Source organism: Thermobia domestica, chromosome 5 (assembly GCF_964235325.1).
Source record: "Thermobia domestica chromosome 5, izTheDome1.hap1.1, whole genome shotgun sequence".
NCBI lineage: Eukaryota > Metazoa > Arthropoda > Insecta > Zygentoma > Lepismatidae > Thermobia > Thermobia domestica.
In genome coordinates this window covers 83,804,268-83,821,511 of record NC_137458.1, presented here as the reverse complement: position 1 = coordinate 83,821,511, position 17,244 = coordinate 83,804,268, and the positions used below count along the sequence as shown (strand labels likewise).

Below are 17,244 nucleotides of genomic sequence, written 5' to 3'. Positions count from 1 at the left end.
GTACATTGCTATATTTCTTTGTTATATCTATGGTGGGTTATGTCTTGTAAGCATAATGTATAATTAAATCAAGTTTTTCTTTCAAAAATAATTATGCTCCTTTTTATATTGAATAATTAATAAGGGGTCCCACGGACCTCACGTCACTAAGTATGCACCAAATTTTCTCCACACCAGTTGACTGTTAATATGATCATTACGTGTAATCAGACCCGTATTTATTATATTGTGCGCCTCTATGCTCTAAATAATTTGAGGCCCTCGCACAAAATCCCTCTCCCCGAAAACGACCAATATTTGAGTTCGCAGTTTTTGGGGTTGCTGAGATGAATAGTGACAGTTTTAATCCAACTCAACTTCAAGGTTATACTCCACTCCTTATCAATGTCATATTGTGTCCAAATGAAATAACAACCCGGTAGTCACCTCGGGATCAAACTACTAGACTTACTTATCAATGGGGAGAACAAAACGATACTCTTGTAAGTAAAAGAACAAAATTCATGTTAATTATCCTCAAAAACATTTAAGTATAACAATGGGATATGCGGTATACCTGTCAACGATGGGATACTATCCAATTATAAACCTCAACTGTGGGAACAAATGGTATTGAATTAATTATTTAATGGGTACAATCTGGCAGTTGGTGTCACCTTGAAAATGAACGAAGAGCTTTATGTGAGTAATGCAGAAAATTACTCGGATTTTGGGAGAGAAATGTCTACTGTACTTGCCCCCAAAATTCATTAAGATATTCGTCAGCAGATACTCTAGTTGTTATCATTTGTTTCATGATGCTATTATCCCAAAGTCCAATGTAACAGCGTAATATCAATTATTAAGAAACAACCAATGTTCCAAATTTTGGAACATACCAATTCACATTTTTACAAAGTAAAACATTACAATAATTTTGAATAAATCTCTTAATTACAGTGTATACCTAGGGAAGTAAATTGATAAAAAATACTTTCCTTGTTTAAAGTTGGAATGTAATTCGACATGTAAACGATTAAACCGACATGTTTAACATTTAATACACAGTTTAGGATACGTTTTAATAGCTCTTTATAATGGGAACAAATGGTATTGTAAAAATATTTTGATTTAACCGAGATAACCAACATTATTGAAGCATACGAAAATTTCCATGCAATTTAATGATGTTGTGAACTATGAAGATTGTTAAAGGATGCTGTATTAAAATCTATCGGAATACACTTTATTATTTGTAATCATCATAATACCTTAACATGTTACATGTAATTTGGCACCGGTGTATATCGAGTAAGCACTCAATAGTGCCCAATTTTTCGACGCCCCTGGTAACTAGCACTCCAAGATTACCATGTTAAACGAGCTGTTTGTTTCACAGCTCTATATGTTTAATTTTGATTTGAAAGATTGTTGGTTCTAACAAGATGGAGCAGTACCCCACTATTCCTTTATTATCAGGAAAACCTGAATGAAGTTTTTCGCAACATTATAGACAAATAGGGCATGAATTATACAACTTACACGAATTACCGTCCCAAAAGTCAAGACCTCAAATCTTGGAACAACTTTCTTTGGGGTAATATCAAGAAGCGTGTTTTCCATTTGTGATGAGAGACAATTCCAAAATTAAACAACACTATTGTTTAAGCAAATACCAAGGGAAATGCGCTTCACAAATTATCATATTAGTCCTGTCAAATTAGACAAAAAAGGGCTAAACCCGGTAAAAATCATAACAAGTTGAAATTTTATACATACCTTTGGGAAGGTGTATGTAACAACATACTAAAAGTCCTCAAATATCCGGTGATGGGTGTTAGGTTACTTAATCAAAATCTTTTCTATCGAACAAAAGTCTCTATCTTACTACAACAGTAAGCTACTCCAAATCACTACTTCATATATATTATTGAATCAATTTATTCTTAATCTGTCCCGTATTCTCTCTTCACATAAATCTCATTACTAACATCAATCTTCTTAAATTATACGTATCTTATAATCTTAAATCATATCTTTGCATAACATCATTAATCTATATCTTCATGACACATTATATCTTTTTATTTGCACCAAGGTTTGTATATACACTACAGGTTGCGCCAGCCCAATTGTTGGATGTGTGACGTCACCGGGTAAGCAGACGCGAGTATTTTCTTGGCTCAGTGATGCCAGTTTTCTAACAGCAAAATTCGCGTCCAAAGCCACAAAATTTCCCGATGTGATGCAAAATTTCCCGCTAACCTAAATAGTTTACATCTAGTAGTAAAAATTTTTAAAAATACCGCTTTAGACGGACTATGATGTACAATGGAATTCATTCTCGTAGTACAAAAAGGTATTATTTATAGTTATGCATGATAAGGTAAAAAACAATTTTTTTTAAAAAATACTGTGTACACTTTTTTGTAACTAACACTATGTCATTCTTAATGGTTTGGAAGGGAATGTTATGTTCAGGAAAGCCAGAATTAATTCAGTTGTTTTGGCATAACGATTTTTTTGTTGCAGCACATTGCTTGTTCCGTCACCAAAAAAGCAGCGAAAAGCAGGGTATTTTGTAATTGCTTTACATTAACTTGATTTTTCAAATCTTTTTGTATTTTTGAGATTCATCTGTATCACAAAAGAGTCCCTGTTAAGGGTCTTACACCTAAAGACTATTATACATCGTCAAACTTTTCCATCAAATATTGTTTCAAACTTTTCTTTGACGATAATTTGGTCAAATAAGTTGGGTAAAACTTTCGCACCCATTATAAACGATCAAATATAAAGGTGAATATCATTGCTCAGTTGTTTACATTTCTTGATTCAGTTAGGTCACATGAACGTATATGTGAGTTTTATGGTGGCACCTGCTGGTGTAACTATAATGAATAAAATTGTAGAAATGAATGGAATGACTATTTACAGTTACTTCTGTCTCATTTTCCTCCTTTATTGCTATTCCCAAATAAGTCTTATTTTCATGGTTCCTTTCTTGTTCAGTAAATACGTATGAATCTACATTCTATTTATTAGTCCGATGCTTAAATTTCTTCTAATTCAGTTAATATTCGAGTAACTTTTGTAACTTTGGGACACTGATTAAGAATAAATAGTCCGTCATAAAAATGTTTGGCTATTGTTTAGCTTTGGGGGTCCAGGTTTTCAATTTACTTTTTTGCGATTTTCTATTAACATTCGATTAGATTAGGTTAATAACATTTAATTCACACAGTATGGCCGAGCGAGCGTTAGCGAGTAAAGGCGGGTTAGTGTCTCGCAAGGCACATTGTTTTCCTTCTTCGTTAGTGTTGGCCCCCCATTACTAAACAAATGTTAGGTTTTACAGTTAAAATGAGAGAGTACATTAACGAGGGTTCTGTAGGATATTAAATTCCCGAGGTATTTTTCAGTGTAGGAAACTTCTAACTTATATTTAGAAATGCGAAAATATTACGTACTCTAACCTATTTTGATTTTATGCAACATCAAGTGTTTTTCGCTACCCTCATTTTGGGTCTCACCTTCAGCTATTGATGCCTCTTCCTCTTGCGAACAAAACACTGCGCTAACTTGTGGGTCCCGTGCTGTGCTCCTGATCCGAATCGGTTAAATATCATCCTCGCTTTTAATGGCCACCTATCGTAAGATGCTTTTCCTGCAGTTTCTTTTTAAATGATATTCGTTCGATGCGTAGTTACACCTTAAAGGTCTTCACTACTGCGTAATGAAACTACCGCTAATTTTAGAGTTTTTCTGTAATATCCTCAAAATAAATAAAAATACCCGAAAAGTAGAAACGTAGTAAACTAAACAACATGATTTTGTGTGTGATAACGTTATCACAATTCATCTATCTGCTTTCGATTTGCAACTTGAGTTAGATTTAACAATTTTTGTGGGTTATGTAAATACTGGCATACCAAAAACAGATAGGGAATTGTAGTAAAAGTATCACATGCACAATTGTATTGTCTAGTTCACTACATTTCTGCTTTTCGAATATTTTTATTAGTTTTGAAGATATTATAGAAAAACTAAAATTAGCGGTAGTTTAATTTCGCTGAAGTGAAGACCCTTAAAAAAAAGTCCTCGTAAAGTGAATCTGCACTCATGAATGCAACTCCTATCCTGAGAAACAATTTGTTTTAAGGCATTACGAATTAATTTCGTGAAGAAATAACTACATATAACAAGATAGCACATGATCGTTCCATACACATCATATACAGGCATATTGTCAATCTGTACGCAATAATCTGAGCATGCGCCAAAGTAATAACATGCTAGAACGTCTTAAGAAATCTTTTAAACGAAAAAAGTGAAAAAATGTTTGCTTTTTTTTTAAAAAAAAGTCACGGAATATTCTGAATCTATGCCAATTTTGGGAAGTCGCCTGTGGTACTTAGCACTAATATTCTTTAATTTTATAGTTATACAAAACAGATTACTGCTAGTATGCATCAAAATAATGTCAATTGCTTTCCGTGTCCACATACTCAATTTTAGTGCCACCGCATAGCGATTTTCGTTTATTTTCTTTTGATGTAATGTTGGATAGAAATAGAACAAGTTATAATTTAGAGCAGTTGTGTCAAATGTTGTAACCAACCAAAAGTTGCATACACCTTGGTATCATAATTGTTCAAATTCCACTTTGATGAAATATTTGATACAATATATGATGAAATATTTGTTCGTCTATAGTGTATTTAAAAAAGTTGAGAATGTCTCCATTTCCCGTTTCCAGCCTATTTTAAAGAAAAATTCCTGCATTCCCGCCAGTGCTCAGAATTTCGCATTTTACGGGAAATTTCCCACAAACTGGCATCACTGGCTTGTCTGTGCTTACCACATGACGTCACACGTGTTCGGCATAGTTCGTAATCTCAGTTTGTGGCGCCCCCCTGATTTGCACATACTCATGCCCAAATTACCTTAGAACCGGCTAGTGCACATTTTTAAACACTTTCTATCTATGTACTCTTATATTCCAACATTCTCCCCTCTTTACAAACAAAACTCTACATCTTGCAACTTAATCTAATATCTAGTAACATAATCTAACAACTTGCAACAGAAGCTAATCATAGAAACAGAAATCCAATCTAAGAAATCTAAGAATCATCGGAATAATCTTCATTTCCTTTCCAACTTCTGGACTTCCTTCTTCTTTGTTGCGCCTGCCATCTCTCCAGCAGAAAATCTATCTGTGCTTGCATGCACGTTTGTTTCTCCATCAGCTGAGCAAGAATTACGTCACACTCTTGCAGTTCCTCCGTCCACGAAGTGTTTTTGCCGGCCTACATAGAATCACACTTCTTCCCTTTCTATCAAACGATTTCCGATGATCTCGTGACCTTTTTTTGTAATTTCACCAATTGGCCCAAACATGTTTTATTCTTGGGAGAATTCTGCTTATTCACTATTACTCCTATATCTGGGTAGTTTGATATCCCTTCTTTTGCCAACCCAATCATGTCCTGCTGTTGATCCGTGCATTTATGCCTGTCACACTCTTCATCCCTGCACTCTGAATTATCTTTGTTCCACTGATCATACCACAATACGTCCGTCATGCCATAGTGTGGATCACAATCGGATAATGTGCGTTCATCTTCCGTATCACAAAATATGTGATCTAACTTCAGCTGATTTGCCATTTCAACTAATTCGTCCTGTTCCGACTTCCTGATTGTATTTCCAGAGGCTTCAAAAGTGTCATATTGACAGGCTAATGCGAAGTGATTCTTCCGTCCGCATTTTAAACATTGTTTTCCCCACGCAGGACAAGCTCCTCTCTTGTGTTGTAATCTACAGAAACTACATCGAGCAGGAAATTTCGGTGACGATCTTGGAGATGATGATGATTTTGGAGATGCTAGACTGGAACTAGACCCGTGCCGATCGTTAAGTTTTGCAAAACGATTCTTTGTCGGATGCACAATACCTATACGAGACTCTGGTTTAGGATTATATATCCTCAACTGTTGTTCCGTGCTTTCCATAATTAAAGCAATGTTTATAGCTTGCTGGAAAGTCAAATCTTTGGTGTGTAACAGCTTGCGCCGAATCGCCTCATCAGTGACTCCAAACACAAACTGGTCTCGAAGATTCTCATCCAAGCAACATGTGTAGCCACAATACGATGATTGCTTTTTATGATCTAGTACAAAGCTAGTAATCGATTGATAAAACTTCTCCTTCATGCTGTGGAATTCAAATCTCTCCGAAATAACGTTCAATTTTTCATCATAATATGTTTTCATAGCTGTCTTGATTTTTTCCTATGATTTTTCCGATGGTGAAGCTGACCAATAGATATTACAAATTTGCTCATACGCTTCAGAACCAATAACAGCAATGTTGAGACTTTTCTGAGATTTTATTTTTTCATTTTTATTTTTCTGTCCTCCAGAATTTGCGAGGCAATACACAAATGCTCAAACCGTTCTAAATATGCTTGCAGGCGATCGGTTTCACAGTTAAAAGGTGGAAACTTTGGCAATGAAGACATTGTGTAACCTAGCTTTCTCTCCTAATCCTTCAATACAATCTGTTAACTTTAATTCTTCTTTGATCAATCCTAGAGCTTGAATCCTACCGACTGCGCAAAAATTGTTAGGTTACTTAATCAATATATTTTCTATCGTACAAATATCTCTATCTTACTACAACAGTAAGCTACTCCAAATCACTACTTCATATATCTTATTGAATCAATTTATTCTTAATCTGTCCCGTACTCTCTCTTCATATAAATCTCATTACTAACATCAATCTTCTTAAATTACACTTATCTTATAATCGTAATCTGTCTTTTAATCTTATAATATTAAATTATATCTTTGCATAACATCATTAATCTATATCTTAATTACATTTTATATCTTTTATTTGCACATACTTATGCCCAAATTACCTTAGAAATGGCTAGTGAACATTTTAAAACACTTTCTATATATGTACTCTTATATTCCAACAATGGGTTTGGCTTCCATATTGGAAAATAACCGAAAAAGTGTGATTTTTCAACGTAATAACTGATTCTCACTTCAATAGCTATAACTCACGTTATATTTGCACTATTGATGTTATTTTTACTTCATTCGAATAACAAAGGAATACGATTATAGACCACGTATTACACTTACAAATTTACTCTACATGTGGGAAGTAACGGAGGGATTTCTTTTAAAAAATCCCCCAAATTTTCCTTCTTCCTATTAGTTTTCTTATACATTAACCCAGAAAAAATTATAATAAGGTGAAATTTTGCACATACCTTTGGGAAAGTGTATGTAACAACATACTAAAAGTCCGAAAATATCCGATAAAGGGTTTGGCCGCCATGTTGGAAAATATAGATAACTGGTTCTCACTTTAAAGTCTATAACATATTGTGTTTGCACTATTGATATTATTTTCACTTCATTCGAATAACAAAGGACCATTTTTACGGATCACGTATTACACTTACCAGTTTACTTGATATGCGGGAAGTAACGAAGGGATTTCCTTTTAAAAATCACCAAAATTTCAGTTCTTCCGATAAGTTTTCTTATACATTGACTTAGAAGAAATCATAACAAGCTAAAACTTTGTACGTAACTTTGAGAAGCTGTGTATAACAACATAATAAAAGTTCTGAAATATCCAGTGACGGGTTTGGCTGCCATACTGGAAAATGGCCGACAAAATATGGTTTTTCAACGTAATGACTGATTCTCATTTTCGTAGTTATAAGTCATGTTGCATTTATACCATGGATGTTATTTTTACTTTATTCGAATAAAAAAGGGACTATTCTCACAGATCACGAATTACACTTACCAGTTTCTTGATATGCGGGAAGTAACGGAGGGATTTCTTTTTAAAAATCACCAAAATTTCACTTCTGCCAAATAGTTTTCTTATATATTAGTAAAGAAAAATCATAACAATGTGAAATATTGCACATACCTTAGAGAACGTGTGTATAACCACACACTAAATGTCCTTAAGTATCTGATGACTGGTTTGGACGGCATATTGGAAAATGGCCTCCAAATAGCGGTTTCTAAGGTAATAACGGGTACTCACTTTAATAGCTATAACTCAAACTGTGTTTGAACTATTGATGTTACTTTTAGTTCATTCTAATAACAAAGGACTAAGGTTACAGACACTTACAAGTCTACAACACACATGAGGGAAGTTACGGAAGATATTTTGTAAATTAATAAATTTTTCTTCTTCACATTCCTTTTCTTTAATCAGTTAACAATCTCATCCTCTGAGAGTAGCAATTAACCTTACATTAAATACATCATAATACACACAATATAATATCCAAGTTTCATTCAAATCATTGTGATACAATCGGAATAACAAATAAAACTCGTTAAGTACTACTCCTTGACTAAGCATAGAGGCGAAAAAGGCATTCTGTCAAGCTACATTCCACAACTGTTATGTTTACTTCTTCAACGTTAGTTGTCACATCTCCAAAGAAGTTCTTTGTGAATCTGGAGAGCGAATCTAGATTTATTGGAATACTTTCTAATCATCTCACGGCTGAAGGCGCCAGTGTTCTTCAATCCTCTGGAGATACACATACCCAGACTTGCGTACAGCAATAGAGCTCTCTATTAAACAGCCACATCGAGTATTAATTATTGGGGAAGATATTGATCTGCTTGTACTTTTGGCCTCATTAGTAAGTGAGGAAGTATAAAAGTATCCAAAAAAAATCTGTCCCTTTTTCATCCGCCATAGTCGAACATCGATAATTTACCTAAGACTTACCTAAGGAGGATCAAAAATAGTCCCCATGAGCATTGACGACGTTTTGTCAACGTTATTGGTGGGTTGTGAAGCGAAGAAGTTATCAAGTCAATTTTGTATCTCTACGTGGGATTCGAACTGGTGTCCTGTAAGGTGATTGCCTAGGGAATTGAACAAGTGATAATCGGACGGTACAATGTCCAAGGAGTATGGGGGATGCAATTGTGTTTTCTATCTAAGGCGTAGAATGGTGTCCCGCGACATCCTAAATATATGAGACTTCGCATTGTCCTGTAACAGGAGGATTCCTTTGCGATTCAGAAGTCCTTGCTCCAGAGTTTTCAGTTTTCTTGAACACGGCTCATCTGCTGATTACACACTTTGATGCTCTAACCAGCTAGTAGTAGTTCCCGATGCACGATGCCGCGAGCAGTCCACCAAACACACAGGAGGACCTTCTTCTGGTGCAGTATTGGCTTCTGGCTGTTTTGGAACCGGTTCATGGGAAGCTAACTAATGATGACGGCACCGTGGAGCTTCGTACAGGACTCACTTCTCATCACATCTCAAAATCTGTCCAGGCTTCTTCCTTAGACGAGACAGCAAAGAAACACAGGTGTCTGCTAGCATTGCCTTCTGGCCAGAAGTCTAATCATGTGGTTCCCATAGACTCAACTTGTAGTGCATCGCAATTTGATAGAGATTTTGCCGAATGGTTTCTGCACTCATACTGAATTGTAGCCCTAGTTTCCCACATATCTGGCCATTGTTCGCCTCATTGCTGCCTGAAGATCATTTTGTACACGTGTTGGTATTCCGGCACGTGGTGTGTCTTCGAGCGTTTCGTCACTGTCCTTAAACTTGTTAAACCACCACTGCACTGTTCGCGTAGTGACGCCACACTCACCAAAGGTCTGGAATATCTTCCGTGCAGGTGCAGCGACATTTCTGCCCAGTATCAACTCGAATATAATACACGCCCTTATGACGCTGTATGGAGGTCTCATGTTCACTCTGTCTTTATGCAAGTTCACGGTGTAACTAAACTTCCACAACCAGGTAGTATGTTGGATATACTGATCGCTACACACACAAACAACTGACCGCTATATCTCCATTCGCATTCAACTCACTGTATGAGGGCCAATTGAACATAGACCTTCACAAAAAGCGCCAGGACTTTCTTGGTTACTTTTATATTTTCTCACATATTAATGAGGCCAAAATACACGCAGATCAATATCTTTCCCAATAATTGATACTCAATGTGGCTGTTTGAGAGAGAGCTCTATTGCTGTACGCAAATCTGGGTATATGCATCTCCAGAGGATTGAAGAACACTGGCGCCTTCAGCCGTGAGATGATTAGAAAGTATTCCAATAAATCTAGATTCGCTCTCCAGATTCACAAAGAACTTCTTTGGAGATGTGACAACTAACGTTGAAGAAGTAAACATAACAGTTGTGGAATGTAGCTTGACAGAATGCCTTTTTCGCCTCTACGCTTAGTCAAGGAGTAGTACTTAACGAAGTTTTATTTGTTATTCCGATTCTATCACTATGATTTGAATGAAACTTGGATGTTATATTGTGTGTATTATGATGTATTTAATGTAAGATTAATTGCTACTCTCAGAGGATGAGATTGTTAACTGATTAAGAAAAAGGAATCTGAAGAAGAAAAATTTAGGAATTTACAAAAAATCTTCCGTAACTTCCCTCATGTGTGTTGTAGACTTGTGTTATATATATAATATTTTCTTTTAATCTCTTCGAAATATACTGTAGCTTAAGAACTTGTTTAAACACCTGTTTCTGTGAAATAAAATAGCAAATAGATGTAAAACTTATTTGAATTGTGGACGGAAAGGTTTAATTAAGCCATAGGCTATATCTCGAGCTTGAAAAGACTTCGACCTTAGAGAAAGGATAACTTAGTTCAAAGAAAGTAAGCAAAATGAAAAATAACGACGTAAATGAAAATTTGTATTTAGAGCAATTTGGCTTACTGAAATGTTTAATCCCATAAAAATTGCAAAAGCGGAATAGATAAGAAAAACTAGTAGATAGTGATTCACTCCTGATTCTAGCAGTTGTATTCTCCGTTTCTAAAAACGTGGCGACGACTCAGTATCTCAATTTAGATTATAAAAAAAAACGATATGATTCTATGCATTGAACAAAATACTTCAATTTAAGGAATAGAATTTAATAGAAACTTTAACAGAATCATATTTTGGAAGTTTCTACATGTTTTAATTTCATATCATGTATATTAAAAGTATCCTGTAGCTGGTTGATGCTAAAGCTTACGAGTTATTCGTTAGCAACGGAGATGTATACATCTTTTGAGGAGTAACAATATATGCATAAGTATCAGTGTATCTGACCAATGATTTTGTCTGTTAATATAAAACATTTTCTTAAATGCTGATCAATTTGACTCTTACTATGCCTTGCTCTACTGTTGTGCATAATGTATTCAAGTTTTCGTATGACTCATTACCACAATAAAGTTATATCTAAAGGGAACACTACATGACGTTAAGTGCTGATTTTCATTAGGTGAGTAATGAAAACCATCTATAAAGATAATCTAGAAATTTCTGTCCCTTTCTGTAGAGGTCTGTGTTCAATTGTTTCTTACACCGTGAGTTCAAAGCGAATGGAGACAAGGCAAAGATCAGATGTTGCTGTTGATATATCCAACATACTACCTGGTTGTGGCAATTCAGTTACACCTTGAACTTGCGTAAGAACAGAGTGGACACTGGAGCTCCATAGAGTGTCATAAGGGCACATATGCTGTACGAGTTCGAACTGGGGTCAAACGCCTCTGCAGCTGGGCAGAAGATATGCCAGTCCTTTGCTGAGGGTGTCGTGAGTATGCGGACAGTGCAGCAGTGGTTTAACAAGTTTAAGGACGGTCACAAAACACTTTAAGACGCACCACATGCTGAAAGGCCAACACATGTACAAAGTGAAGATTTTCAGACAGCAATTGAGGCGAACAGTGGCCAGACATGTGAGGATCTGGGATTACAGTTCGGTGTGAATGGAGAAACCATTCGGCAGCACCTCCAGCAGCACTACAAGTTGGGTCGATGGGCCCCAAATGATTTTACTCCGGGCCAGTAAGTAACGCGAACAAACGTCTGTATTTCTTGGCTGTCTCGTCTAAGGAAGGAGCCATTTCTGCACAGTGAGGAGAAGTGGGTATTGTACAAACCTCTACGGCGCCTTTACTATTGATTAGCTTTTGATGAACCGGTTCCAAAACAGCCGAAATCTGCACTGCCAGAATAAAGTCCTCCTGTGTGTTTGGTGGACTGCTCGCGGCATCGTGCATCGGGAACTGCTACCAGCTAGTCAGAGCATCAATGCATCTGTGTACTGTCAGCAGTTGAGTTGTCTTGAAGAAAATCTCAAAACTCTGAAGCCGTCATTTCCGAATCGCAAAGTGGTCCTCCTGTTATAGAACAACGCTAAGCCTCCCGTGGCTACGATGACCCGGGACACCATTCTACGCTTTGGATGGGAAACACTGTTGCATCCGTCATACTCCCCAGACATTGCGCCGTCCAATTATGACCTTTAACGTTTCCGGAACAATCACCTTAGGGGACGCCAGTTCAAATCCCATGTAGAGATTCAAAATGTACTTGATACTTTCTTCGCTTCACGGCTCACAAGTTCTACCCTAATAGAATCCATGGCCTTCCAGAACGTTGCCAGAAGGTCGCCGATGCTGACGGGAACTATTTTTAATTCTTCAGATACGTCTTAGGTGACATATCGATGTTCGAAGGTGGTGGATGAAAAAGCGACAGAGCTTTCTTGGTTACTTTTATATTTAAATTATTTTACTTATCATGCCACTGTATTAAGTATGCAAATAATGCAATTTTATAGTTCATACTATCTCAAATAGGTGTAAGAAAAAAATGCCATCTCAATCCAAGTTGTAATTAGACATGAAAACAAACTCTTTTATATATGTACTATTCCCTAGTGTTACAACAATTTTCATAGCTTGTGTCATCATATCAACAAAGATGGAAACTTTATCTTTTATGAATAATACCCACTTCTATTTCTTGGCTACTAATCTTAATAACTTTCCGATTGGGTTCTAGTAGCAATGATGCGTCAAAATAATTAAGCATGCTCGAATAAATGAATGCTGTCCGTTTCAACCAATTAATTACGATCCTATTACTCTCAAAGTGATGTAAATCATAAACAAACAATTTTTCGTACTAACTATAAGTATTAACGGCTCATTGTTATGATCTCTAGTATCTCAATTTCTATTTAAATATATTTTCTTGTAAGACTAACTCTAAGACTTGTAAAATATCTAAGTTGTATTGGAAGTGGGGTGCGATCCACTAAACTAGAGATATTTGAAAGACAAAGTTTCCATGTGCAAAATTTAGATACAATAATCAGATTATATAATTGATTATTATGTCGTCAAAACTTCGCATTCTATCAAATTTAATTCAAAATATTAGCGATTACATAGCCTTCATCAAACGTGATTCAAAATGTGATATTTTTCTTATGTGTGTGCTTCAAGATCATTTTGCATTAAATATCTTCATTAATATAGGGAAGAATTATAAACCGGATAAATATATAAATTTGATAGAGAATGATTTTTATAATCTGCTTAATATTTTTTTTACTATTAGATTTACACTTTGTATTGTTGTGTGTTCAGTAATTCCGTTGTTTTGAAGATCTTAAAGTTTTGATTTTTTATCAAATAGCAATGATAGCTTATTATCAGTATGCATACAAGGGCCAGTCTAAAAATTAGCTGCACTTCATGAGAGAACACAATAGGAACAAACTTTTCCAATATCTCCATTTGTGCACATAATACCTACTTTTGTACGTAATCATCAACTTTATTTAATCATTTATAAAGATATGACACACGTTTTTCTATGACATCTTCGAAGAACCTCGTGCAAAGCCCTATAACCATTGTTGAATTACAGCTTTCAACTCGTCATCCGAGTGATATCGTCGCGTTGAAAGCTCTCCTTTCATACGGACAGATGGAAATCACAAGGTGTAAAATTCAGGCTATAAAGGGGATGATCCACATTGACCACTAAAACTTGCGCAGAAGATTGTACGTTACTTTTGCTGTCGCAAACGGTCTCGCATTACCATGCAGAAGTAGAGTGCCTTTCACCGAACACTTGTTAACAGTGAAGAGAAACGAACCAATACAAGCGCTTTCAATTTCAACGCCACTTACAGCTGCTGAGACATGATCACAACTAATTAGCAAGCAAACTACAACTGTCGTATCGAGGCTGCTAAATCATGATCTGTAGATAAAATATCTGCAGTGTTGCCACCAAGTTTCAACAAAATATCTTTATACTAAGAGGTTTTCAAAGATGTGAAACTTTTTAAGTGAAACTCAAGTACCACTATTCTCACAGTGTAGAAACTTCAAGATTTTAAGAGCAATAGTACGTAAATAAACGTAGTTCTGAAGCTTTAACATTACCGATCAAAAGAGGTCGTATTTATGAATAATTATTTGTGTTCGTTTGCCACAAAAGTTTATGTTGTATTTAACTTACCTTAAAACCATGTGGAGGATTGGTAACAAAATAGGCCAATCGTATACTGCTTATGTCATACATTTCAATCTTCCTCTTACTATTACCATTTACTAATAATCTGTAAAATACGCAAAATATAAGATATAGATTTTAGAAGGCATATTTACAGTAAATTAAAATATTACAGGAAAACTACTAATAGTTGGTATACTTAGGCTAAAGGTTAAATTGATTTGTATTTATGTTTGCTTATTGAAAAGTTGCAACATGGAATCATTGTTTTAACTTCAAATTACAAAATGTCTAGCATTTGTTAATTATTAATAGAACAATAGTTTCAAAAACTGAGTTACAGATCAGAGATTCAGAAAATATTAACATTTTCAAACTTACTTTCAACCAAGGCCCTCAAATCATTTTTTATTTCAATGTACTATTTTACATATTTTGCACATTATACAACGGTGTATAATGAACTTTTTGTATTTATTTATTTGTTGAATAAATATACAGATAGAGTTCGCTTGATAATTTTCACTGGAATAAATCTGTATACATTCAATGCTTTTCTGTATGTTTTTATAATGTTTAATTTTAACAGTACAATAAAATAACTAAACATGAACTTACTTAAGTCTTTATCAACAGGCCCATAGCCAGCCCAAAAATGTAGGGGGGGCCGGTAGAAGTTAGGGGGCCCAACCCAACCATATTATAGTTCATTTGCAAGCCTGAAAATTTTAGGGGCCAGTGAAAATTTAGGTGGGGCCTGCCCCCTAGTCCCCCGTGGATACGGGAATGTTCATCAATACTTTTCATTTACATTTAATTAACAATCATTACATGAATGGTAAATCACATTTTCTAACTTAATTATTTCTAATTAAAAGCATGAGAAATTATGCACATCCTAATATAGATAAAGAAAGTAGATGTTTGCATGGTGGAGCAGTTTTGGAAACCTTTATATCAAAAAAATATTGTAAATAATAGACTAACGAATAACTTCATATATTATAACGAATAATATTTTGCTCTTTCGTGGTACTGCGTCTCCTTATTTATCCTCAATAATGAATTCGTATAAGTAAATGGTATGTTAGTGTGGTACAGTAAGGAGAAAACCAATTGTGAAAAATTCCGTGCCCTGATATTCAATTCTAGTGAAAAAGTTACTAAAATTTCCTCATTCACTTCTTTCCAAATGGAAATTGTGTTACACACTGCCATATTTGTATTATATGTAGGAAGACGTCGCATGTGCCCACTCGTGCAAAGGTCATTAAAGTAGGACCCGTGAGTAAGCTTATCAGTACGAGTGCCTGCCACGAATGTAATATCTGAAAGTTATTCATCCCAATATTATGATCTACGTCATATTTGATAGTTTTGATGTACAAAAAAGATTCTTCAATTAATTTCAATTAATCAAAAGATCAAGTTCATGCAACACAAAAGTTTTATTACTATTTGTATAGAAATAGATAAAAATGTCATCTCTATGAAAAAAGTATCTGTAACAATGTTGCAGCGTATTAAATTTCCATGCAAGATAGTAAGAGGATAACGTGTTAAAATCTTCTATCGATTTACATTATCGATTATAATCAACGTAATTTACAACACTGTCTGTGTCTATTTTTCAAATGTTAGATTTTTATCACGTTAGTTTAATTATCGTTTATTCAGAGACCTTTACGGTCTTTAGTTTGTACATTGTTTGAATTGTGTACTTTTTCCATAAATCTGTGTTTTGAATACAACTCATTACACATTAATTGAAACAGCTAGAGATTAGAAAAAAATGTCTAGGTTGGTAATGCTTGGGCGGATACCGCATCGCACGTCTGTACGTGGTGGCATACTAAGGCAAAACCCTTGAGAAGCAGAACAAAGGAAGTAGGCAATAAACTATATACCTAATTAGGTAGATGGTGTTACTATAAATTTGGTGACCTATCAGAATTCCAAAGAGGGCAAATCGCTTATGTGGTAAGAATGTGGAGGCAGAGGCAAGTGTGTTGTGTTTGTTGCGAGAAATAGTGTTCAAGGTTACGATGGCCTGTAAAACGCACGTGAAAATAAACATAGAAGAAGAGAAACAATAATGAAAAAAAAAACCTTAGCGACATTTCAAGCAGCCAGACATTAAAACAGAATATCACCCAGCACGTTGTGACAGCGGTGCAAGTGACGCAGGAACTCAACCAGAACCTCTCACGTCTTGTGCCGATAACCACTGTCCGCCTTAAGTTATAAGGCATGTACACATGGGGTCAGATTATACAGGTTATATCGCTGATAGACCATAGCGTTTAGCACGATGCCAATGAACATGCATCATGGACCGCTGGTAACTGCAAACATGTCATGTGCTCGGATGAGTCATCGTTTACATTATGTCAAACCATGGGTCGTATTTATGTTTGGCGGGCGCCAATAGAAGCGTATAATCTGTAGTGCCTTTGGCCAATTGTGAAACGTGATGAAAGTTCTGCAATTTTGTCTGCTTCAATATCGTCGTTTATAGTGGGTTATATACTGACGCTTTCACGTCACGTCACTACTCATGATCACATTATCAGTTTTAGGGACCGTGTCCATACTATTGTCCAGATTTATTTTCGGGCCATAATGTCATATTACAGGATGATAATGCGACCAGGGACACAGCTCTAGGTGTTGTGGCGTGGTTTATAATTCAAAAACTAACATGACCCGCACACTATGAATGTAATTGAACATCTGGTTTGAAAACAGGGATTAATTGTAGACTTCCGCCTCCATTTTCTCTGACGGAACTGGCTGATGCACTGCAAGCAGAATTGTGTAATAGTTAACTTGTTATCATTCACGATTTCTCTTACTCCATTCTACGTTGTGCAAAAGGTATTTGAGGG

The 17,244-nt window shown here is 35.5% G+C and overlaps 1 protein-coding gene across 1 annotated transcript in view; it reads right to left on the bottom strand.

The window, feature by feature from the left end:
* Positions 1–10,042: 10,042 nt before the first annotated feature.
* LOC145685157 (uncharacterized) overlaps positions 10,043–17,244 on the bottom strand; it is a 28,391-nt gene continuing 21,189 nt past the window's right edge. Inside the window, exons 5-6 of the mRNA XM_081757510.1 lie at positions 14,363–14,462; positions 10,043–10,252 (exon numbers count right to left, since the gene is read on the bottom strand). Of these exons, the coding sequence (XP_081613636.1) occupies positions 10,043–10,252; positions 14,363–14,462 (310 nt within the window). The remainder of the gene's footprint in view (positions 10,253–14,362; positions 14,463–17,244) is intronic.